Source organism: Syngnathus leptorhynchus, chromosome 1 (assembly GCF_054491065.1).
Source record: "Syngnathus leptorhynchus isolate UIUO chromosome 1, UIUO_Slep, whole genome shotgun sequence".
In the NCBI taxonomy this organism is placed as follows: Eukaryota; Metazoa; Chordata; class Actinopteri; order Syngnathiformes; family Syngnathidae; genus Syngnathus; species Syngnathus leptorhynchus.
The window spans coordinates 13,085,328-13,110,172 of NC_141195.1; the positions used below are offsets into that span (position 1 = coordinate 13,085,328).

The window sequence follows — 24,845 nt, forward strand, 5'->3', positions numbered from 1 at the left end:
TGTTGCTCACGTGATAGCTGCTGCTTAGTCTTTCAAAAATTCTTCCTTCTCATTTATTTGCACATCTACCTCGTCCACCAGCCCGTTGTGTTTACATTGACACGCAAGAAAGATAAAAGTCCGTTCAACAGTGAAGAGTTTTGATAAGCAGTGAGCAGACCAAGATATCAATATCTGAAAATATCCCCCAGTAAAGTTTCAGTTTCCACGTGTTTTGTTTTCTTTCCATCTCGTATTCAGTGCGTAAAGCTTTAATAGATTGCCTGTGGTGAGCAGCAAGCACGGTTGAGAGGGATGAAATGCCAGACATAGTTGCAGATTCTTGTTCATTATGAAATGTCACACTTCAGTCGTGCATAAGTGAAGTGTCATCAGGTCCATGGCAGATATAGCAGGTGTCTCCCACTACATGGTTCAGTAAAGGTTCCCTACGCTCTGAGTCATTTGAAAGAAAAAAAAAAAAAGTGGGCTAAAAGTTGAAACAGCAGGTGTGCTCCTCAGAAAAATACACTGCGTCTGTGCCAGGTACTGCGCTTTTGTGTTTTGGGCCGCAAAATAATGAAAGTCATCATAACCCATAATTTTTCTCCTCATCCTCAGCTATTCTCAACCCCAAAGCCCCAAAAGAACCAGCAAAGACCTTCAGTTTTGATTACTCCTACTGGTCCCACACGACGGTGAGTCAAGCGTTTTAGTTTGAAATATCATACATCCCCCGTTTGTTCTCCGAGTTGAACATTCTATGCTTTCTGTCCTTTGTTCTGCTGCAGCCGGAAGACCCCTGCTTTGCCGCACAGAACCAAGTGTACAATGACATTGGCAAGGAAATGCTGCAGCATGCCTTTGAAGGCTACAATGTGTGCATTTTTGCCTACGGCCAGACTGGAGCTGGCAAATCCTACACCATGATGGGCAAGCAGGAGGAGGGCCAGGAAGGAATCATTCCCATGGTTTGTCTTTCAGTGCTACTTACTGACAGTAGCGCTACAGATTTTTTTGTTTTAATTGATTAATGCGCTTAATGCTCTTTCCAAGATGCTGTCTTTATCTCTCTTTCAGCTCTGTGAAGATCTATTTGAGAAAATCAATGAGGATAACAACAAAGGGGAGCTCTCCTATTCAGTAGAGGTAAATTTCAGGCTACTTTTCCATCCGTTGTTGTCATCGTCCGGCATGTTTTCATGACTTTTTCCAGCACTAAAGTGTCTTTTGCAATGTGAATGTCAAAATATCTTGATTTCGCCGCAATATTTGTCTTGGAAAAGAATTGATTCTCACATTAAAGGATCCTGCTGAGTTGTTAGATCTGGGATACAGTGGTATGGCGCTTCAGTACTGAGAGGCTAGCGGCCTAAAATGCACACTCAGCTTTGTTGTAACTACAAAGAAAGATCCTGCATGAGGATGTCCTGATACGCTGGGGCTCATAAGAGATTAAAACATCAGCAAAATAACACTGAGCCGGATTTTGCAAAGCCATTAAAGGTACAATAATATAGGCACCAAAATACAATGATGAGATTTAATAGCATCCACTCTTTAGTTACTATTTTCTGTTTTTATTTAAAAAACAACAAAAAAACTGTTTTGATTGAGAGGTTTGTTGGAAAACATTCAAAATTATTTTGTGGCGACTGCTAACTTAAAAATTGACCGTGAGTGCAACTTGCATGGTCTATTTATGAAAATCTGACAAAAAAACATTTGCCAAATAATTTGGAACATTATTGTTCCATGTAAAAAGACTGTCACACCAGAACTATTGAAGGCTTTGTTGCTAAGTAAAATAAAGCTCATTAAAAAGATATTTGGCCCTAAAAACTATTTTGGAACACACATTTGAATGTGAGTGCAAATGTGATTGGTTATTTATCTACATGTGCTGTGTGTTTGCTGAGTGACCGGACTCCAGCTCACTGTAGTGAATTTAAGCCCTTTGGAAAGTTGTGTAGAACTGTCATACAAGTGTAAAAATGAGCGATTTACTGTTAATAAAAAGACACTAAAACGTATCAATTAGTGTTACAATTCAATACAATGCATTTTATTGATATAGCGCATTTTACTACAGCTGCAGCTTTAACAAAGCGCTTCACATATCTGCAAAGACAAATTACAAATGATTGTTTAAGCTAAAGCTTCGTGGTTCTCACTCATCTTTTTTTATGTTACTCTAACAACATAAAATCATGAAAACTCACAGGGCTCTATTTTCATGCTTAGTTGCAAGTGTTGCACGCGGCGCCGTCTAAATCTGCACAAGGGTGGGTTGGACTAAGTTTTACGATTTTGGACCCATGTAAGCGGACACAGTGTGGAGCATTCTAAAAAAAGATGTTTTGCGCCATTTATTTGTCGGGAATCAAAACAACCTCTCATTCCCTTTAAATGTGGCACGAGAACTGCGCTGATAGTCCTTGACATAAGAACTGATTTGCTTGTGTCCTGCATTAGGTCGAAGCAGTCAAAGTACACTTATAAGGAACAGCAAGCTGTCCTCCATGGGTGGATGGTGTAAAGTTGACTATGGAGGCCACAGATCTGTGAAGTGGCCCCTTGGAGGTCACCTCCAAGGCTTTAAAAGTATTGAGGCGCTCCTGGAGTCTGCCTATTATGTATGCAAATCCACTGGTACTTCATGGTACCGTAACACACCCACTCATTTTTTTCCCCCCTCATTCTCACATAATTAAGAGTCAACAAAGAAAAACAGGCTCTCCGAGTTAATGAATGATGCTTGCTGAAGTGATATGCTGCTGCGTAAACTCATGATTGAAGGTGGTTTTGGCACATTTTGCCAGAAAATTCGTGGATTCGTTATTTTGGTGTTCCACCATACTTGATCAATATATTTAGGTTTGAACAAAGAAATGACTGTGAGCTTTTGTCTGTAGGTCAGTTACATGGAGATCTACTGTGAGCGGGTGCGGGATTTGCTCAATCCCAAAAACAAAGGGAATCTCCGGGTGAGAGAGCATCCACTTTTGGGCCCCTACGTAGAGGACCTCTCCAAGCTTGCCGTTACTTCTTATACCGACATCGCTGACCTCATGGACGCGGGCAATAAGGCCAGGTGTGTGTGACCAGATCAGCATAATTTTGTTTTTATTTTTTATCTAACAGAATGAAGCAACTTTTGATATTACTTTCCTATTTAGTATTGCACGTGAAAACACAAATACTCTACTAATTCATAACTTTGAAGTCCATGTTTTCTAAATGTAGCCGTTGTTTGAATTATTGAGAGCTTCTCATTAAATGAGTCATGTACAGAAGTGATTTGCATTGAATTGGTGTAAGCGTGTATTTGTGTCACCGTGCGATTTCCTGCTGGGAGGAGTGAACCTTGCCTTAATCTTCTTGTGCTGACTCAAGTGGGACAGTCACAGGCGGAGATATGGGTTTTGCACGTCATGTTCTAGAAATAAGCCTTATAAGTGTGCCTTGCGTGTTTGTCTGATGTCTTCATGGTATTATCCACCTCCGCCATGCTGCATAATCCCTAATTTTCAAGTCACTCTAATAGATGTAAAGCCCAGCGGTGTGTAAAATAACGTCAAAGCTGAAATTTAACATTGAAACAAAGCTGTATGTTGTTTGGACTCGATACAATTACGCTTATATCTTTTCACGGACAGAACTGTGGCAGCTACCAACATGAATGAGACCAGCAGCAGGTCCCATGCAGTGTTCACCATTGTCTTCACACAGCGAAAACACGACAACGAGACAGACCTTTCCACTGAAAAGGTAGCCAGCTTGAAAGACTCGAGACATTTTTGCATTTAGTTATACTTGGGTTAGTTTATGTAAAAACTGGTTGTTTTGTCAGGTTAATATTGTGCTACACAGTGTGTACAAATGCTTTTTGATATTGTACCATTAATGATATGAAGCACATTGAGTTAACTTGTGTTGGAATAAATCATACATCTGCCATTGGTCAAATTCATTGTTGGCTTCTGCTCCCTTTTCAGGTCAGTAAAATTAGTCTCGTGGACTTGGCAGGAAGTGAAAGAGCAGATTCCACTGGAGCTAAGGGGACCAGGCTGAAGGTAAGATTCAATTTTTGCACAACTGAATAACAGCATAAATGGCTTAACTTGTTGCTGTTGGCTGCAGGAGGGCGCAAACATCAACAAGTCCTTAACCACGTTAGGAAAGGTCATCTCTGCCCTGGCTGAAGTCGTAAGTGTTTGGTCTGTTTCGATTATACTCTTCTTTTCCTTTTGTCTCTACTAAGGTGAAAGCCCTTTCTTGAAAAGGTTTTTTTCCCCCCTTGGCATGCTGTAATATTTGCCCTTGTCTTTTCTCCTGTCCTTGTAATACCCGCTTACACAGGATAACTGTACCAGCAAGGTAAATAAACCCTTTGCCAGCTAAATTGTTGATGTTTGATTCATCCCATGCACCAGAGTTGACTGCCTTTGGTCATATTTACAGTCGTGTTGACAGTCTGTGATCTTTATTAATACATTTTTTTAACGACACCTCTACTCATTTTCTAACTACATTGTTAACCTATTTACCTACTCTTTGCCAGGCTGTAAGATCTTCCACTGTTAGTCAAAATGACTTGGTGCATTTGAAGTGGCCTCATTTTATGATATCATGCAAAATTGTGGATACTAGTGTATGCTGCCACCACTATTGTTGTCACACCACATACTTGTGCAAATTGTCTTCCACCTGAAAAATGTATTTACGTTTCTTTTTCAGAGCAAGAAGAAAAAGAAGTCAGACTTCATCCCATATAGAGACTCTGTTTTGACATGGCTCTTGAGGGAAAATCTTGGTAGGAATATTATATAACATCACTTGGCAGTAGAATGATTGAATATCATGGGCACAAACAAAATCATGTACACAATTTGCATGCAGAGATGGAGAAGTAATTGTGGAAGTTACAAACAAACATTCCTCCTATGCATTCCAGTAATCTACACTGTTGAAATTCTTTTGCGTGTTTGTGCCACTCTCTTTACAATGTAGCACATAGCATAGAGTGCAGTAAGTACACGCAAGCTAAAAGTTCTTAGTATGTATAAAAAAAACACACACTGGCATGTCTGTCATTTTCCTTACACGAATGACAGTTGGGAACAGTTAATGAAATCGAGATTTTTGTTCATTTTTGTCTTGCAAGAATGTCTTAAGGTTTATGCCTATTGCTTTTAATAGGTGGAAACTCTCGAACTGCGATGGTTGCCGCCCTCAGTCCTGCTGATATCAATTATGATGAAACTCTGAGCACACTGCGGTAAGATTCCATCCCGCTGGACATGGTAATGAATAATTCCAGATCATGACTATCTGTTATTTGTTATTTGATTACTAGCTACGCCGATCGAGCAAAGAATATCAAATGCAATGCTGTCATCAACGAGGATCCCAACAATAAGCTGGTGCGTGACCTTAAGGATGAAGTGGCTCGACTGAAAGAACTACTGCGCGCACAAGGACTGGGAGACATCCTGGACAGTGAGTGTTGCGTCAATGTTCCGCACAGCATGGGCCACCTTCTCTTAACATCTCCTGTCTTCTGCTTCTGGTTCCATTGGCCTCTAAACAAACTGAGTTTGATTTCAATGTTTTTATTGAAAGGAAGTTTTAAAAATCATTTGTTACGTTTTGCTAACGCCAAAAAAAATAACCCAGGTGCACTTCTGTTTTTGTGCCTCATAGTTGCCTGTAGGATAGATATACCTCTAGCCAATTAACTTTACATATGATGAATCAAAAAGGATTTTTAACCCAATTGCGGTATTCAAGTGGCTCCCAGTTACAATCTTGCTTGAGTCAGTAGATGATGCGAATATGCTTCCAAATAATAACTGTAAATACTGTAATTACTTTCAATGTGACAACCAATGGAAATCTACACCCCTACATGGACACTTGATTTTGGTTCTTGATTCCATCAAACCAGAGGTGCAAATTGGGCCTACAGTAACTTGCTCATTACTGACCTCATTTAACCAGACCCGTGTGGCCATTTGTTGTCGTCACCGTTTTCATTCTCATTCTACTCCGTAAATAATGTCTAAAAGCCCTTTCTACCATTCTATCTGTTTTCAACTCTGACCCCTTTCATCTTTTCTCGCTTCCCCTCAGTTGATCCTCTGGGGGATGATTGCCCAGGAAGTGGAATCAAATGTTTGTATCTGTCTGATTGTCATGCACTGTTTTTGCTGTTTGCTCTTTAGCAGCTAAGATAACATTGCTCTATGACCCAGGTTAGCTCTATATTGAAACTAAGGCTGGGCGATAGATGGAAGTGGATAGGGTATATATTTGCAACAATTTGTCAATGTCAATTTGTAATTGTAGATTTGGATTGCGGATGGAAACTTTTCAAATATGTGATGGCTTCATCGTTTTTTTGTTTTTAAAGCAGCACCATCTAGCGTATTTCGTTTGACCAGGATTACTGAGAGGCTATTCACAATTGACAGAATTCTTAAAGATCACAATAAATAATTAGTCATTGAATAATTTTTGTGCCCCTCTTTTGTTGAGACTGTAATGCTTGCTGTTGTCCCAACACTGAAGACAGCTAAATATAAGATGCCTTTCATATCAATGCCCCCTCTCCCAAAAAATAAAAACACTTCATAGTAAACTTTGAGTTCATGTTGACAGCCATATCGCCCAGCCTTAAATGAAACTGCTACCAGCTTTGCATGAAAATGCAGAAAAGCTAAAGCTTAGTAGAAATGTTCCCTTGCTGTGCTGGTCTGGCCATGGTTAGCATGTGCTTGTGTTGATAGAATCGGCTAATTGAAGGGTCCCACGTGATCATTAAGAGTGTTGCTTTTTCAGGCTAGTTCTCCATATCCACCTGAATATTTATTCCATTGCATTCTTTAACGCACTATTTCTCACATCTTATTTGGCTGCTGTCTCTCTTTGTATTTATATATATATTTATATATTTATTTTCTTACTAATCGTCCACTGCAGGTGACACAACTCAAACCTTTAGAATGCCACTGCTCAGTTGTCAAACTGAGGTTCAGAGCTTCAGAACAAAAGGTGCATTAAATAGAAATTCTTTGTAGCCTGAAGAGATTCCACTAACCTAGAGTGAGTAGTTGATTTGATAGTTTGCCCAGTGCTGGATTCCTAACACTTCTTCCCTCCTTACACATTTCCATTGTACTAACGTTCCATTATATATATATATATAATTTTTTACTTTAAAGGAATAAAACAACAAAAAATTGGCTCTTGTGACTGCCAAAGTCCTCTAAAGAAGTCGTGTAGTTTAATATGGTGGCCCTTGATGCATAAATTGTGCCATATTCCAAAAAGTATGTATTTTCTCTTTTGTAATTTTGACATTTGGACCCATTGTTGTACTTTTGATGTGGATGAGGGCTAAGTGGTATCTTGAGTGTGTGTGAGATGAACTGCACGCCGAACCCGGGGAGCATGTCGTCCATTGTCATATTCCCTCTGAAGCATCTTGCAGTCGCAGTCTGGCGCCCACGCTATATACAGAGAGGGAGAGCAGTTTTTGCACAAGTTAGTTATTTTCAGGAGTTGTAAAGAGGCAGATACATATACAGATGTTTTCGACTCGATTTACAAACAGTAAAAGCAGATGGAGGAACTAACCCCCACTGTGTGGAGTGAAGACTGCTTCTCTGTAACTACTTTATGTCTTAACCTGTTGGTACAATGTGTGTCTCACATTGGTCTTCCCTCCTTTTGTCCCCCCCTTCCCTGTCTGTTTCTTCCTCTCTCTTCATTTTGTATTTGATTCCTTTCATTGAATGTTTTATCACTCCTCCATCCTGTCCCGGCCCACTTTTCTCTCTGTTGTTATCTGTCTTTCCCTCTTGCTCTTGCCTCAGACCTCAAAGACATTCAGAACAATAAGAATAGATACTTGATAGCCTCAGAGAACCAACGCCCTGGCCATTTTTCCACAGCACCTATTGGTTCCCTGACAGCCTCTCCGTCCTCTGGCTCACTGTGCAGTCAGGGGGCTCTGCAGTCGGCCACCAGCATCCAGGAGCGCATCATGTCCACTCCTGGTGGAGAAGAAGCTATCGAAAGGCTCAAGGTAAAGTTGGTTTGTGTGGGTTACATCATGCCACAAGTCAGAAGTCTACAAGTCAGAGAGTCAGACCCTTTTTGACTACAATGACAATAAAACGATGGGCTATCTTAAACAATATATAATTACACAATGTATCGTAAATCTTACTCAAATCAGATGTTAATATTTGTTATATAACTTCAAATCACCCACCAGCAACCCCCTCATCAATCTTAATGCTGCTCATATGACTGTTGATAGAGCAGTGCAAGTAACCAACCGTTAGAAGCTGCAGTTGCCGTGACAACCACAGTGCCTACTCTGTCTGCTATCTAATGACGTCAAACCCTGACGCAGATATGGAGGAAAGTGGACAAAAATAGCACCTGAGTAATTCCTCTTTGGCTCCAGGAGTGAGGCACATACTCGGCAAAGGCGGCACATGTTTATTTTAGTATTTTTGATCCTGCCGCTTACCCTTGTACATGCAAACATGATATTACATCAACTGGGATAAGTGTATGAGGCTTTTTTCAACAAATCCAGAAGAACAGACCATTTTTGAGTACGCCCTTTCACACATTGACTTGTGTTTTTTTTAGGAATCTGAAAAGATCATTGCAGAGCTCAATGAAACCTGGGAAGAGAAGCTGCGAAAGACCGAAGCAATCCGCATGGAGAGGTCACTATCAATTAGGCACATATTATGGACTGACTGTCCATCGTTTGTCCACCAATCAAAGCATGCTCAGCTCTGTTGATTTTTTTTTTTTTTTTTTTTTTTTTTGTGCTACTATCCTCTACATATTATGGACATAATGACTTTTCATCTGCTGTCTAATATGAATAAGATAATTATTATTACAGTGTATATATTCTGTTTGCCATAGTGTACCAAAGATAAACCTGCTGTGGCTTTTTTTTATAGAGAGGCATTACTTGCGGAAATGGGCGTAGCAATCCGCGAAGATGGCGGCACTTTGGGCGTGTTCTCCCCTAAAAAGGTAGGCCAGTTCTCATCATACACATGTAAAGACTCTGACTGTGGAATGAGTTTCCAGACAGAAGTTTGGTGATTCACTCCCCCCCACCTTTGCTTCCTTCTTTGTGTTTCACGTGTTAGTGTTCTACAAACACCCCCCCCATGCACCATCTTGCGTTGTTTCTTTTAATCTTATTTTTTATCGTTTTGTCTTCATGCTTTGATGAGTTGCCTTCTTCATGTACTCAGCTCAGCCATGCAGGTCCTTTTGATGAACAATTTGATGATTTGCCCTCTTTGTGTACTCAGCTCAGCAATGCAGGTCCATTTGATGAACAGTTTGATTGTTTTTCCACCAAGAAGGTTTGTCGATTCAAGTTGGCAGAAAAAGTTAAATTCCTGAGTAATTCCCTCAGAAAGAGTAGTTGTGTACCTTCCTGCCCTCTCTTTGTATGTTTTAGAATGAAACAAAGAAACAAGAACAAATCTACCATTTGCTTTTGCTCCTGAAACTTCCCATAGACTAGTGCGATGATTCCCTTTTCCACAGTGTTGGATTTACTTATCTCCACATATCTCGACCACCTAGAAGGCTTTTCCATTGACAAAATCCGGGTAGTACGAAGTACATGGTCAGCCGGGCTTCCAAGTTCGCTGCATGGATACCATTTGGTTTTCAGCCCACTTGGAACATTTGGTCATACATGGCTAGAAGTTAAAAAATAAAACACCAAATCCATTTATTTAGCCTGCTGCTGTGCTGTAACTGTGAATGCGGCAACATTATACTCCACAGTCTCCATTCATGCTTGTTTTTGGGTTGTCCAAAGTCTTTTTTTCCCCACATAAAATTTGTCTCCTTACTCTAGTGTGTACAGTTGAACACCTTTGTAGTCGACGTGGTCAGTGTGGCCTGCTTTTAGCAGTTTCCCTCAGAACCATTTTGAAGTCAAACCAAATAGAATGGAGTTGCACCATAACCGTGGAGTGGAAAATCCCTTGTCTTGACTTTATGCTTACTTGCTTTTTTTCTGTTTCTTGTGCACAAAAGTCCAAGTCATCCGATGCGGTTAGCTGTAATCTTTTTGTACCCCCATTTTTGTTTACATTCATTTGTCTTCATTCTTTTTTCTCTCTCATTCACTGCTGCTCCATTGGTTAGCATTTCAATGAGAAGACTTGTGATCTCTATACCGACTTTAATGGGGTCTTCTCCCCAAAGAAGGTTGGTTGTATTACAGAGAACTGTGTTGTGGTAGCTCACATTAAGCAGACAGTCAAAAGATTTAGTCATTTATAAGCAATGTTTGATAGATAACTGTGCTCAGCCGATTTGCATTTTACATACATGTCATAGTTAACTGTCTCCCTGTCATGTTTCTGCTACAGACTCCTCACCTGGTTAACCTAAACGAGGATCCCCTCATGTCCGAGTGTCTACTCTACTACATAAAAGATGGAATTACAAGGTAAATTCAACTTCAGGAGTGTCCTTACAATGGTGATGAAAACTTGTTTCCCAAGTCTAAAGAAAGACCAGCCATCTTATATGCATACAGCTACTTTAGATAGTGCTGCATTAATGGTGTGTAACATGCTGACAGGTTCATGTTTCCTCTTTCTAGCTAAACAGCCTCTTAATAGACTTAACATTCTTGCTTTCTGCACTTTAACTGCCAGAGTCTTGCTATAAAATGCGGAAACAGCAAAAATATTTTTCCTTAATTGATGCCCTGTCTCTTCATCCTTTGGATCATCCGCTAAGGAACTTTTAAAATTAGTAATTGCTAATAAAAACATACATGCATATGAATGAAATTTAGGAAAAGGAATGAACAGATGTTATAGGGTCATATTTAATGGGTGAGACTGACTTTTTACCGGAATGCATGAATATGCAGTGCAAGAAAATAAAATCGGCCTCTCTATTGCTTTCAGGGTGGGACAGGCTGATGCTGAAAGACGGCAGGATATCGTCTTAAGTGGTGCTCATATCAAGGAAGAGCACTGTATATTCCGTAGTGAGAAGGATGCTAATGGAGATGGTAAAACCCCATATCAAATTGTGTTGGTTTGACTTGATGATAAACCCTTCCTGTCTCAGTCAGATTTAAAAGCAGAGTAGAATTGTCCGTAAAAATCAACACTCTATTGTCTGAGAATAAAATTGATGCATAATTTATGCACTCTTGTCAAAAAATAGAAATTGAGTTCCTAATTATTTCTTGGTGTGTTTCTGCTAAAGTTATCGTCATGCTTGTGCCCTGTGAGGGATCAGAGACTTACGTCAACGGCAAACGTGTTGAGGACTTTATACAGCTGCGTTCTGGTATTTTCCTTTTAATAGACCAATCTCAATAAAAGAGAAAAATATCCAACAGAAGAACTAATTCTAGCTATTGAACTGTTTTCACTGCTCGTTTCCTCCACCTGAATTATTTCAGGAAACCGTATCATTATGGGAAAGAACCACGTGTTTCGATTTAACCACCCGGAACAAGCCAGGGCGGAAAGGGAGAAAACACCGTCGGCCGAGACCCCTGTGGAGCCAGTCGACTGGACCTTCGCTCAGAGAGAGTTGCTGGAGAAACAGGGTATTGACATGAAGCAGGAGATGGAGAAAAGGTAATGCTTAAAATTGAAGCTAAACCGTGTGTGGTGGGTGCCACGTAAGGTATTTTTCAAAGCTGATGACCTTTTTTTGGGTTAGGCTCACTGAGATGGAAATCCTTTACAAAAAAGAGAAGGAAGAAGCCGACCAACTTCTTGAGCAGCAAAGACTGGTGAGTTCAAAGCAGCTGGTGTTCCTACAAACTTAAAACTGAGTTTGAATGTTTTAAACAATTACCTACAGTTGCTGCAAGTGAGGGCTGAGTGGCTTGAGCTATAGTGTGGAGGATGCTTTCTAGTTGTCACAACTAAAGGCAGTTTTTTTCATTGATCAAGCAAACTTGTCATTTTTATGCAAGTTTTGAGGTGTTTGTAGTCAATTTCCAATGACCCATTTTAATTGCCAACTACTAATTCTTATGCGGATCTATGCGTGTGTGTGTGTGTGTGTGTGTGTGTGTGTGTGTGTGTGTGTGTGTGTGTGTGTGTGTGTGTGTGTGTGTGTGTGTGTGTGTGTGTGTGTGTGTGTGTGTGTGTGTGTGTGTGTGTGTGTGTGTGTGTGTGTGTGCCAGTGCATGTCGATTTGTCTTGCATGGAAAATTACTTTTGAAGCAGATGAGCTTTCTCTAGCAATATGGAGGACTGCATTAGATTGCGAAGCTTTCTCCTCTTCCCAGAACGCCTTTGTCACTTCTCTGCTATATTCTATATTGCCTTTGAATCTTGCAAAACAGCAGATGCAAAATAGGGATGGGCATTTTACCAAATTCCATTGAATGGGGAAAGTAATGATCAATGAGGAGTTCATCAATTGTTATTTTTGTGGAATGGGAGAATCCATCTCTCGAGTGCTCTGGCCATGTTTCAATGTGAGTGTTTCATTGAGCGTTATAATGCTGTGGAGGTGTGCGTGAATACCGCTTAACTTTCCATAGCTTAAGTCATGTTCTTCTTTCAAAAAGCAAACTAGTTTAGCGCCTCTGCTGGTTGGAGCAAAGGCCTGGACTCCATTTCCCCCTGAATGTTGTTTAAAAAAAAAAAAAAAATTATCGCCATTCATTTCCATATAGTCCACCAAATTGTTAATGATCAATTCATGAAATAATCATCATGTCCATCCCTCGTCATAAGCATAATTAAAACAAGACCTAGCACATTACCAGGATCCAAGCATAATTCTACGAATGGCTGCTTTTGCACGGTTCATGTTAATTGCATGTATTCTTAATTCAATCATTGCTGACTGTGGCCTCAATTGTGGGTGTTCACTGTTGAGCAAGTTGACTGTTAGGTGGCTGTAAATTTGCTTGAACTAGTCTAGATTTCTTGCTCTTAATTTTCATTTCTCCAATGCAGTTGCTGACTTGTACAGTGCATTGTGATTGCAAAAAACGCTTGTAGTAGATTTTGGCGGTGACAATGTGGTTTCTCATTGACTTCTTTGACCAACTGTGTTTGCAAATGTGTTAGCACAGTGAGGGCACACCTCACTAACAAACAGTCTTATCACTGCTAACAGCTGAAGTAGTGAATTGCCAAACCTACAGCATCATCTCATTGAGGCAGGTTTCTCGGACCAAACTCCCAGCAACAGAACATTTTGAGTGTGCTTTTATTTTTTGACAGATTCTATAATCAGCAAGACCTAAAACACTACGCAAAAATACATTTATTGGTTGTGATCTGTAATGTTTTTTTTTTTTAATGAGAAACTGCATTCTTTTTCCAACTAACCTTTCTTGTAGTGAATTAACGGCTACCTCCACCAAGCCTGTTCTCTCTCTCTCCTGGCTTTCTGGTCAGCTGCAAGAACACGCTCTTCTAACTCTCAGCTAATACTAAAGACACTCAAACTCTGTGGACTGAACGGGGAGAGCTTCCAAATCCAAGGATGTGCATGCATGCCTGCCACTAGTAGCATGTGTGGGACCCAATTTTTCACTTACGAAGAGGAATTTGACAAAACGATACATATCAGCTTCTATCAGCAGCTTCTGTCCTCAGTTGAGATTCCTTTGCTCATCGTGCCATGCATAATCAATTTTCAGTTTTAATTAATATCAATATGCAACGTTGGGAGCAATATTGTTAAAGCTAGAGAGCAGATCAATTGACCTTCAAATTCATTTCTTTCTTTTTCCAGTCAAATTGTTCGTCTTTTCAGGATTCTAAAAACAAATTTCAAAACACAAGAAAGTCAATGGAAGCCACTGTTTTCTTGTTTTGATTGTGAATATAATTTCATTGTACACCGGGAATGATTTGTTGCACGTAGTCATACATCTGGTAAAGTTAGAATGTATGCAAAATATTTAGATAACATCGTTCAACTGCATTATTACCCCCTAAAATTTGATCAGGAAAATGTCCTGAGTTGAGGCAGTAACATTGGAAGTTCCCATGTTGCATATTCAAACATTTGTATTCATCTTTATTTAAAAAGCATCCTTCATCTTTTCTTTGATTTTCCCATTGTAATTTCTCCTTTTTTGGGGGGGACCATTTGGTTTGTTTCCTGTGTTGTTCTCAAGGATGGCGACTCTGATAGTGGGGATGACTCAGATAAGAGGTCTTGCGAGGAGAGCTGGAGACTGATCACCTCCTTGCGGGAAAAGCTGCCCCCCAGCAAACTACAAACCATAGTGAAAAAGTGCGGCTTACCCAGCAGCGGTAAGAGAAGAGAGCCCGTAAAAATGTACCAGATCCCTCAGCGGCGCCGCATCACCAAGGATTCTAAGTGGGTGACCATCTCTGACTTGAAGATCCAGGCAGTCAAAGAAATCTGCTATGAGGTAGCGCTCAATGATTTCTGCCACACTCGTCAGGAAATCGAAGCGTTGGCCATAGTCAAGATGAAGGAGCTTTGCGCAAGCTACAGCAAGAAGGACCCCAATGAGCGGGACTCATGGAGGGCGGTGGCTCGGGATGTTTGGGACACTGTAGGGGTCGGTGATGAGCGTATTGAGGACGTCATCACCAACGGGTCTCGAGCCGGTGGGCTCGTCATGGATGAGCTCAAGGTCCACATAGATAAGCTAGAGGACATCTTGCATGAGGTCAAGAAACAGAACAACATGAAGGATGAGGAGATTCGTGCGCTCAGAAATAAGATGGTGAAAATGGAAAAAGTCCTTCCTCTCATCACCCCGGAGGGTCAGGAGAGACCTCTCAGTGCAGACCCTCCTATGAGCACAGTGAGTAACACACCGAGCCCTCAATTGCCTGTTCCTGAAACATTTGATGTGGAAAGTGGGGAGTCTCAAGCAGGCCTAAGCGCGGAAGATGACTCGACCCTAAAGCGAGGCCACGGACGTTGGATACGTCAAGAGCAACTCCGCCTTAAGAGCCTTCAACAACAGGAAATCGCCAAGCAGCTCCGCCGGCATACCGGACCTCACCGATTTATCCCGCCGGAAGATCGCAAGCTACGTTTTCCTTTCAAAAGTAACCCCAAACACCGCAACTCGTGGAGCCCTGGTACCCATATCATTATTACAGATGAGAAGGTGATTGAGTTAAAAGTGCCCAAAGAAGCTGTCGAGGAAGAAGATGTTGAAAACCACACTTCTGATGTACAGTCTCAGGAAAAGATAGCTGCTTCCGTTATAGAGGTCACTCCCCCCTTGCCGAGTCCAACAGTTCAGCGTCGAAACAAACATTCCGAGCACGGAATAAACCAGGGTCAGAGGCATAACTATCGGAACAACTACCATCAACAACCGCACGAACGAGGCCGCAGCAACTCTTTTAACCTTCGTCAGCGGTCCTCGGGTTCCACGGAACAGCTGCAGCAGCCCGACGCCAACCGGAGGCACGCGCAGGCCTTCTACCAGCCCCGCCACTATCAGAACCCGCCTTCATACCCCCAGCCCCACCTCCAGCATCCCTGCCACTATAATAGCACAATGTACATCGACGGAGGCTTCAATACCTACCAGCAGTACCATCAGCCTGATCATGCTAACCAGCCACTCAACTTCCAGCCACCTCCCCGGATCCGTAGGCAAATGTCTGCCCCCAATCTGAAAGCCAGCAGAGAGACAGCGGTTTAGAAATTGAACTGAAACAGGCAAAAAAAACATTACAGATCACAACTGAGCATAAAAAGACTGTTGTTGGTTGATCCAAAAGTCTATGTATTATAAAAATGAAATTGTATCATTGACATACATATTAGAGTGTATTATGCTGTTTTATCCCAATATCCATGCCATGCTCACTGTTGATTTCTTTTCAGCTGGTGTGATAATTCATCAATCATCACGGTTGATTTTCAGCGTTTATATATTTTTTATTATTATTTTAGCCAACTCAGTATGAACACGCAGACGCGTTGCTGTCGTACAGACACCCTTTGGAAACGAAAATGTCTTCCCATCAACCATATAACGGAAATTTCGGATTGGATGCAACCGTTTTACTCTTGTGAAGGCCATTGAACCTCAGTTTGAATATGTGATGCATTTTGAATCTTTTGACATACAGTGGACAGTTTCATAAACTATTCAGCTGTGTGGGTGCCTGTGTGAATTGAAAATAGAATTTAGAAACGTGGCCTTTTCATGTCTCGTTCACAGTGATTGTGCTTTACAACTGTTATACTACATATCTATAGTGAAAATGTTGGAGGTAAGACAATATTCAACACGTGTGTTCAAATAACGAACGCGCACAGCCTTTTATCAGCTTTTAGTTCCTCGATGAAAGCTACCCCACTGTTTTAACTAGTGCCTGTTTTATTCGTAGCAAGTCTGCCCATCACCGCATGTATGCCTAAAACGAGAGTCTTTAGTTATTCATACTTTTATTTTAGTACTATATGGCCTTAGTATCCTTTAGGAAACATTGGACACTCTGCATAAGGAGTGACTACTTTGACTAATGTCTTTATATTTTCTTACTTTTACCTACATACGCTGTAATGAAAATAGAATCATATAACTAAAGGCTTATGCAACACCCTGTCCCGCGGTGACTATCTTTTACATGCAACGATTTCAATCGCTCATAAATATGTCATTATAGTTGCTTATTTAATGTTTGCATTGGTGCACATGGCAGCCGGGTAAGCTGGAAAGTACAGTACACTAAAGTCAATGCACAGTGTCCCTGTTCTTTACTGTACGTGTACAAAGCATCTGCTGTTTGTTTTTGCATAATCAAAGTGCCTCATGGTGATCATGCGCAAAACCTTTGTGACAAGGTACAGTACGTACATACAAACCTATCGGAACCATATTGTTCACCGATTTTAAAAGAACATACTGTATAGACATCTTGTGTTGTCGGCGGTTTATTACTGTAATAAATTGATACGTTTCGAGCACATGCATTTCTTATCAATGAGAGTTACGCTGCAAATGTTTACAGGCAAAAGACATGGAATTGGCCTCCCACCTAATAATGAGTCTTTCATTAGTAATGACGCCACAGTAGGCAGGAAGCTAGGCTGCAGTAAGTTCTGCATGGAAAAATCTTCTACACAGAGGCCAAAAGGGGGCAGGAAAAGCTGTAATTCTTGAAAAAGAAACGGGGAGCTGCAGTAGTTTGTTCGATCCTGTTAAACCGTCATGGAGATCGTGGCTCCGGCTAAGCATCACCCGATCATCACCCCTATGTAATTGCAAAAGAACGTGATCAACTCCACATGCTACAAAGTGGTTGGATGTCTTTTCTATTTTGTATATCACCTCATAATCACAACACAATGCTCTTAGCTTTGAGACTGATTAATACTGAATTAGCAGCAAATTCCATCAATTCTTAGTTTCTTTGTGTCTTGGTTATGAAGCTTAGCATGTCAAACTCTTAAGATAAACATAATTTGCCTCAATTCATTAAAAATGTTGGACTGTGCTAGAATATGTCATTCGTTGGTAGGATGTCAGTAGGGTGGAGGTCAAATCGAAATGAAAAGACTGCATTGTCTGCCCGCAAGACACTGAACAAAGACAATGAGGTCACCAGGACTGGAGGCAGTGTGGCTCTCATGAGGACCATGACGACGGCGATGATGATGATGGCACCCCTTTGGATTACAGCAGACTTCTACAGGACCTCACATCTTCTCCAGACATTGTTACCTTAATTGTTTCAAAACTTCAATTAGTATCTAATCGCTAAACCGGCATGTACGTAGCTGTAGTTGTGAATGCTATATAAGCGTTACTGGTTGTGTAAACTTGTCTATGTGCTCTTTCCTCATCACTGTGCCTGTTCAGGTATATGAGAGCAAACTACAGGAACTTCAGAAACAGGTCGAGACACGTTCTCTGGTTGCCGAAACGCCAGATGAAGAGGAGCTGGAGGAGGAGGAGGAGGAGGAAGAGGAAGGTTTGTCCATTGATTCCTAAGGGCTTATTTTTTTTTATTCCATTTCACTCATTATCAAATGAAGCCTTTTCATTCATTAGTCCACATCCTTGCAGGTCTTGAAAATTCCACATCACAGAATTCACTCCCAAAATTCATTATATGTATTTGTATGTGGCTGTGTCCGTTAAATATACAAGTAGACTCGATGGTTTTAAATTCTTTTGAACATTTGGAAAATATAATAATCCACTGGGTCGCATTGAGAAATGGTGACGTGTGTTTTCGCAGCATACTCTGGCCTCCTTTTGTATCCTCAAAACATGCCTGTTTGACTGAAGACGAAATTGGTCCTCGCTGTGAATGTGCTGTTTTGATTATCTATAGTAAGCGTAACCTGCCTATTGACTAGACCGGTACAGAGTGCCCATTGCCTTTCAACCAAAGGCAGCTGAGAAAGACATCCGTGACCTTATTGAGGTCTAGAAAATGGATCAATGGATGGACAAACTGATCCTTGACTGCATCTCGAAAGACTGTCTTTTCTCAGTCACTTCTCATGTGGCACGACAATCGACTAAATGCTTTTCACCAGACGTATTCTCTGACTGCATGGTCTGCCGCTGTCCCACAGTGCCGTGGACTCAGCACGAGTTCAACCTGGCTCATTGGGCCTTCAGAAAGTGGAGGTTCCACCAGTTCACATCGCTCCGTGACCAGTTGTGGGGGAATGCCGTCTACCTGAAGGAGGCCAATGCCATCAGTGTGGAGCTAAAGAAAAAAGTAAGGAAAATAACGCGACGTCACATGACTCTCCTTTTTAAGAAACTGATTCAATAAGTGAAATGAATATTCTGCCCTCCAATATGACGTTTCCTGTGTACGCAGTATACAAGACGTACTATTTTATATTTATGATAACCTGCAAATCAGTCGTTTAAATCATCCAGGTTTGGGATATTTTAATATGCCGCCTATCAAATATTGACTTTCTCAGCGGCTTGTCCTTTTCAAGGTGATACATGATTTAAAGTGGACATAGCAGTTTTGATTGGCATTTCCCCAAGATCTAGAGGAAAAATAAACTCCATGCCAAGAGACATAACAGTATAGCTGGGATTTCTTCACACAAGGTCCTTTCAAACAAAACTTACCAAATTCATACGTTTACTATTTCTGAATTGCGCAGTCGCACGTCAGTTGTGCCTTTACACACACAGATACTTAAAATGCTTTGGCAGTACCATGACAGCAACAGTTGCCTTCAAAGTGGATGCACACTTGTCTTCCCTCAGAAAAACGTAGCTTCTGGTATAGCTGCTGTGGTACTTGGAGCTCTTCAGTCATAAAATACACACTTGTAAGGTCCATGTGTATGCTACCTTCCATCTTTCAGGTCCAGTTCCAGTTTGTTTTATTGACAGACACCCTGTACTCGCCTCTGCCCCCGGAGCTCTTGCCACCAGAACCAGAAAAAGCGCGTGACTCCAGGCCTTTCCCTCGCACGGTGGTGGCCGTTGAGATCCAAGACCTGAAGAATGGAGCCACGCACTATTGGTCCCTTGAGAAACTCAAGTAATGACCATCACACAGGGTGAATTCGCTTTCGTAAGTTCTGCTTCTAAATGTACACTCTTTGTCTCGTCATCACTATATAGGCAGCGTCTGGACCAGATGAGGGAGATGTATGACCGAGCAGGAGAAATGGCCTCCACGCACCAGGAGGACTGTGGGGAAGGGACTCTGACGGGAACCGACCCTTTCTATGATCGCTTCCATTGGTTTAAGCTTGTGGGAAGGTATGTAAAAGCGCAGGAAAATACACACACATACCTGAAATATTCACCGCTCATTTGCTTCTAGTCACAATTGTTCATTTGAAATGAAGCAATGAGCTTCGTGTTTGTGGACATTTATTTACATTGTCGGCATTTGTGATCCCTTTTATTTTAATAGCGGGCTATCGTTTTCTTAAATCAGTTTTCATTTGTGTTACAAGGTTGACCTTTTTGTCTGTCCCCGAATGTTTCCCCTTATTTCATCATTTATTGTTGTCATTTTCATTCAAACTCATTGTATGAATTTATTTTCCATATTTTGTTCACAAACAAATGTTTTGTTTGACGTTTTGGATTTCATGTCACTACTCATGGTTTATTCATTTGATCATATGTCTTTTTTGTTGTTGTTGTTAATCCACCTTATTCCTACGCCCCATAATCCTTTGCATGAAATGTGGGAGGCACTTCCGATATAGCAAAACCAGCGTTTTATTTCAATGGTAATAAAACATACAACGGCATTCATTCTTGAAAATTCATGTGAATACTTATATCGACGATCGGCTTCAATCTTTCAAATTTTATAACCAAAACATTTTCCTCGCTCACGACAGTTTACCTACAAACACGTTATTTACTGCCATTTAAATCCAAAATATTTGATCCTTCTAACAAATTCAGTCCTAAAGTCCTCCACCCACATTTGAACAATGTCCGATGTTACTATGGCATTCACCTGGTTAGTCTCCTTCTGTGCTTTAATGTAAGCACAAAAGCACAATGTGCTTTGTCCATGAAATAAAAAAGGAGCACATGTACAATGTCGAGGTCATCTTTTCAAATGACTCTCAGACTAATTTGTCTGTGTTCCTCATTCTTGGGTAGAAGCTGGAAACTTTCGAGAGTGCACTTTCCTCATCTGGGAAAGCCAGTTAAAAACAGGCTCAACTTCTGCTTGTTAGTACAAGCACCAGCAGTACAACAAGCTCCCACGCCTCGCAAGACATTGTTCAATGCAACATCGCTTAGAAAAGGGCTGTAGAAAACGGTTCAAATGGAAGTAAAACCAATAGGAGCATTTTAACGGAAGTTCCTCCCACATCCGTTCCTCCGTGTCACAGCTCCAGAATAAGGTGGATACCTTGTCATTGTATTTACCTTGTATGCCACTTACTAATTTGATTTCCTTTGTCATTTGGATGTTACCTCAACCTCATACTGTACAAAAGCATGTTAACAATTTATAAATATAGCGAGCGCTGTGTGCCATTTTGTATTTGGCTGGAGTCGGGCAGAATCCTCGTACCACCAAATTCATTCCTTTTCAAGGAGACCTCCAAAACGACTTGTTTGTTCAACCATTAACAGTGCATTATCAAAGAGAGCGAGCCATTTTGCATACTTTACATTGATCAATAATTTAATCATTTGTAAAAAAAAATAACAGCCACCTGTGGTCAGATCAATAGTATATAGACTACTTGTGAAATGATTTATTAAATTATGACGTAGGAGGTTCGGCCCGACGATTTGCTCCTTCGTCCGACACCATATATGACAAGGCTTAGTCATCATTACACCCCCCCCCCCCTCCCAATTTCTTTTGTGGCGCTGTCTCCACTTGTTATACCCATTCTCTATAAAAATTTGTGCCATTGTAAATTTTCAACTTGGTCGGAGGAGCAAACGTTTAAATGTAATCGTTCAAAATAGCAAATTAATTCAAATGCAATTTTGTGTATGGTATTCATGTTAATTTTATATTTTATTTTGTGGAAAATTTAAATGGCCTTTATGAATCAGCTCTGGGGCGGCTCGGTGGCACACTGGTTAACACGTCCACCTCACAGTTAGGAGGGTGCGGGTTCGATTTCACCTCCGACCCCTCCCTGTGTGGAGTTTGCATGTTCTCCCCGTGCCCGCGTGGGTTTTCTCCGGGCACTCCAGTTTCCTTCCACATCCCCAAAACATGCTTGGTAGGCCGATTGAAGACTCTAAATTGTCCCTAGGTATGAGTGCGAGTGCAGATGGTTGTTCGTCTCTGTGTGCCCTGTGATTGGCTGGCAACCGGTTCAGGGTGTCCCCCGCCTACTGCCCGATGACCACTGGGATAGGCTCCAGCACGCCCGCGACCCCCGTGGGGACAAACCGGTATAGAAAATGGATGGATGAATCAGCTCTTGGCCATAACATTCGGCTGTAAAAGTTTCTTTCATTGTTACTGGGTTATTCTTGATGCCAATGTTCCCGTACAACTCATCTCTCAGCTCCCCCATCTTCCACGGTTGCGTAAATGAGCATCTGACCGAACGCACGCCCTCGCCCACCTTCTCCACCACCGACTCTGAAATCACTGAGTTGGCGGACGAGCGCCAGAGCGAGATGTCCGACTTGATCGACGACGAGGCGTTCGTCGACGACACCAGCTCAGACGCCGGCACGGAGGAGGGCTCGGATATCTTCAGCGACGGCCAGGACCCCTTCTATGACCGCTCCCCCTGGTTCATCCTGGTGGGAAGGTTGGTGACTGGAGGTGGCTTTTCCATACCGTGCACATGTGTGCAGGCTAGCACAGCACTCAGGACACTTGCTGCTCTGGTTGTTGCTTGGGTTCTAGTGTGCAAAGAATTCCATTTCAGACAAACATTTTAAAACATCACAGCAAATCATACTTGAGGGGTACACGCTTTGTGATCGGATTCATCATGTTAAGAAGCCTCCCCCCATCAAGCGATCACAGAATAGTTTCAAATTGCATTCATAGCAATGTGCTATGAATTTGTGTGGTCGAAATGAAATTAGATTTGTCACACCACTGCAGTCTGCTGTGCAAGACTAGCTTTTCATCGGGAGTAAAAAGCCACCATCATTTTCTCTTCCCTCCCCCTCCTCCCACTGTGTGATGTGTCATTCCTTGCCACCATGGTGTAACACTGACTTGTATTAACTCTCATCTGTTAATGATGCTTGGCGTTTTGTTTTGTCCATTCCTTTAATACTATTCCAGTTATCTTTAACATGTTTGTGTTTATGTTGTAGATATTAACAGAATGTTGGCAGTCATTTAAAAGGCTGTTGCTGTATTTGTAATGTACAGTGGCTGCGGAAAATTGGAACTGATGGAGCACAGTTTGGAGTAGACCCCATGTTGACACAGTGGGCTAATCTCAGAGCAGCACAGACAATCTGAGTCACTGTGACTTCAGACATTCCGCAGATTGATATCACTCCTCTACCACAGTGGCCTTGAGAGTCCCTGTTAGGAGAAGATGAGAGAAATTAAGGCGGTAGAGATAGTGTGGGCCACCAGGGAAGCGGGACAACAAATCATGTGTGCCAAAACAAGATGTCAGCGTGTGCAAGACGAACATGGCACAACCTTTTTTACGACCCACCCTGCTTTATCACTCTCGTGTCATAATGTAATAACAAATGGTTGGTGAAAGGGGTGCGAAGGCTTTTTGACATCCCCCCCCACACACACACACACACACACAAAATATTGTAAAATGATAACATGTCAGTGTGAGGTTACAGTAAGCTTTAAGAATTGTTAAGATTACAAATAGCTAAATTCAATGCATTCTACACGCAGCACTGCAGCAGATTTGATGTTTCTTCTTTCATTTCCACTTGTAGAGCTTTCGTGTACCTGAGCAACCTGCTCTACCCCGTACCACTAGTTCATCGTGTTGCCATAGTAACCGAGAAAGGAGACGTGCGAGGTTTCCTGCGTGTCGGGGTTCAGGCCATAGCCGGTGAGTAATTGAGAGTCTCTCAAAAGAATGCTTGTGTGGTCTTGCTATTTTCCGCTCGATTACATTTTGGTTTTATCTAAAAGATCCCGCCAACTTTCTAAGAGAATCAAGTTTTTCTTTGTAGCTGATGAGGAGGCCCCAGACTACGGTTCTGGAGTAAGACAGTCGGGAACCGCCAAGATATCCTTTGACGATGACTACTTCAAAAAAGTATTTCTTAATGGCTTTCTATTAATAAACACGTAGTAGGAGTATTAGCGATGTCTACTAAATCTTAACCTCTTTTATTTGGTTCCATCAGAATGATTTCCCAGCCACAGTTATGATCCAATCCGGTTTGTCCCTGGAAGAGCTGCGCATAGTGGAAGGCCAGGGTCAGAGTTCAGAGGTCATCACCCCTTCGGAGGAGCTCAACAGAATCGACGACATAAGTATGGCTGCCAGACCGTTTCTCCTTGGCAGATGGTCTGGTTGAATGCAAAATAGGGCTTATGAAAAGGAGGGCCTGTAAAATCTGGGAATGTGTGCAAAAGTGGTCTGATGAAACAATAGCACTTGTCTGGTGCAACAAATCATGAGCTAACCATGAACTTTATTGCTTTAAGCTGACTATGCGTATGCAGATTGAAATTGCAGCCCTTTGGTTCCAGTGACCTCAAACACAAACCGTGGCCCTCCTCTTTCAGACCAAGAGCCCAAGCTGTCTTGTGGTGACAGTCCACCAGGCCAGTTGGAGATAGGCAGCACCTTCACCTTCCGTGTCACTGTGCTCCAGACCACTGGTGTCCCACCAGAGTATGCTGATATCTTCTGCCAGTTCAAGTGAGTCCTCAACTTGAAGATCATAAGAAAATGAATTACTAACGTGGTACAGATAAACTACCAGGTATAAAGTTAATATCCATGGCCCAGTGAATTTTCTAGAAAGACCAGAATTCATTTGTAAACGTATAGAGGCAAGTAATGGACTGACATCTTTAATCTTCTTTAGTTTCCTGCATCGTCACGATGAAGCCTTTTCCACCGAGCCCTTAAAAAACATTGGCAAAGGCGCTCCTCTGGGTTTTTATCATGTCCAAAATGTGAGTACATACAGAGTTCGTGTGCCCATCTGAACCAGTAAGCACCAACCCCAATTTTGATTACGTTTCTCGATTTACTTTCCGAGCAGATTTCAGTTGAAGTGACACAGTCCTTCATTGACTATGTCAAGACCAAGCCCATCGTGTTTGAGGTGTTCGGCCACTACCAGCAGCACCCGCTGCATCTCCACGGCCAGGAGCTCATCAGGTGTGTAACCAGGAAGTAGTGCCATGAATCTGGATCAGTTGTACCCAACTCAAATGTGCCCTTTG

The 24,845-nt window shown here is 41.7% G+C and overlaps 1 protein-coding gene across 2 annotated transcripts in view; it reads left to right on the forward strand.

Moving 5' to 3' along the window:
* Positions 1–24,845, forward strand: part of kif1b (kinesin family member 1B) — a 45,995-nt gene that overhangs the window by 11,555 nt on the left and 9,595 nt on the right. The window contains exons 3-33 of one of the 2 annotated variants that reach the window (XM_085915020.1): positions 601–677; positions 771–950; positions 1,060–1,128; positions 2,895–3,073; positions 3,639–3,750; positions 3,978–4,055; positions 4,123–4,188; positions 4,720–4,795; positions 5,182–5,260; positions 5,339–5,481; positions 6,115–6,156; positions 6,964–7,035; positions 7,860–8,071; positions 8,650–8,729; positions 8,976–9,051; positions 10,419–10,498; positions 10,968–11,074; positions 11,275–11,358; positions 11,474–11,654; positions 11,740–11,812; positions 17,861–17,972; positions 18,586–18,734; positions 19,348–19,526; positions 19,610–19,750; positions 22,000–22,251; positions 23,372–23,490; positions 23,615–23,700; positions 23,792–23,921; positions 24,177–24,312; positions 24,482–24,572; positions 24,662–24,780. In XM_085915020.1, coding sequence (XP_085771146.1) covers positions 601–677; positions 771–950; positions 1,060–1,128; positions 2,895–3,073; positions 3,639–3,750; positions 3,978–4,055; positions 4,123–4,188; positions 4,720–4,795; positions 5,182–5,260; positions 5,339–5,481; positions 6,115–6,156; positions 6,964–7,035; positions 7,860–8,071; positions 8,650–8,729; positions 8,976–9,051; positions 10,419–10,498; positions 10,968–11,074; positions 11,275–11,358; positions 11,474–11,654; positions 11,740–11,812; positions 17,861–17,972; positions 18,586–18,734; positions 19,348–19,526; positions 19,610–19,750; positions 22,000–22,251; positions 23,372–23,490; positions 23,615–23,700; positions 23,792–23,921; positions 24,177–24,312; positions 24,482–24,572; positions 24,662–24,780 — 3,580 coding nt within the window. The remainder of the gene's footprint in view (positions 1–600; positions 678–770; positions 951–1,059; positions 1,129–2,894; positions 3,074–3,638; positions 3,751–3,977; positions 4,056–4,122; positions 4,189–4,719; positions 4,796–5,181; positions 5,261–5,338; positions 5,482–6,114; positions 6,157–6,963; positions 7,036–7,859; positions 8,072–8,649; positions 8,730–8,975; positions 9,052–10,418; positions 10,499–10,967; positions 11,075–11,274; positions 11,359–11,473; positions 11,655–11,739; positions 11,813–17,860; positions 17,973–18,585; positions 18,735–19,347; positions 19,527–19,609; positions 19,751–21,999; positions 22,252–23,371; positions 23,491–23,614; positions 23,701–23,791; positions 23,922–24,176; positions 24,313–24,481; positions 24,573–24,661; positions 24,781–24,845) is intronic. The other variant, XM_085914934.1, reaches the window with a different exon arrangement.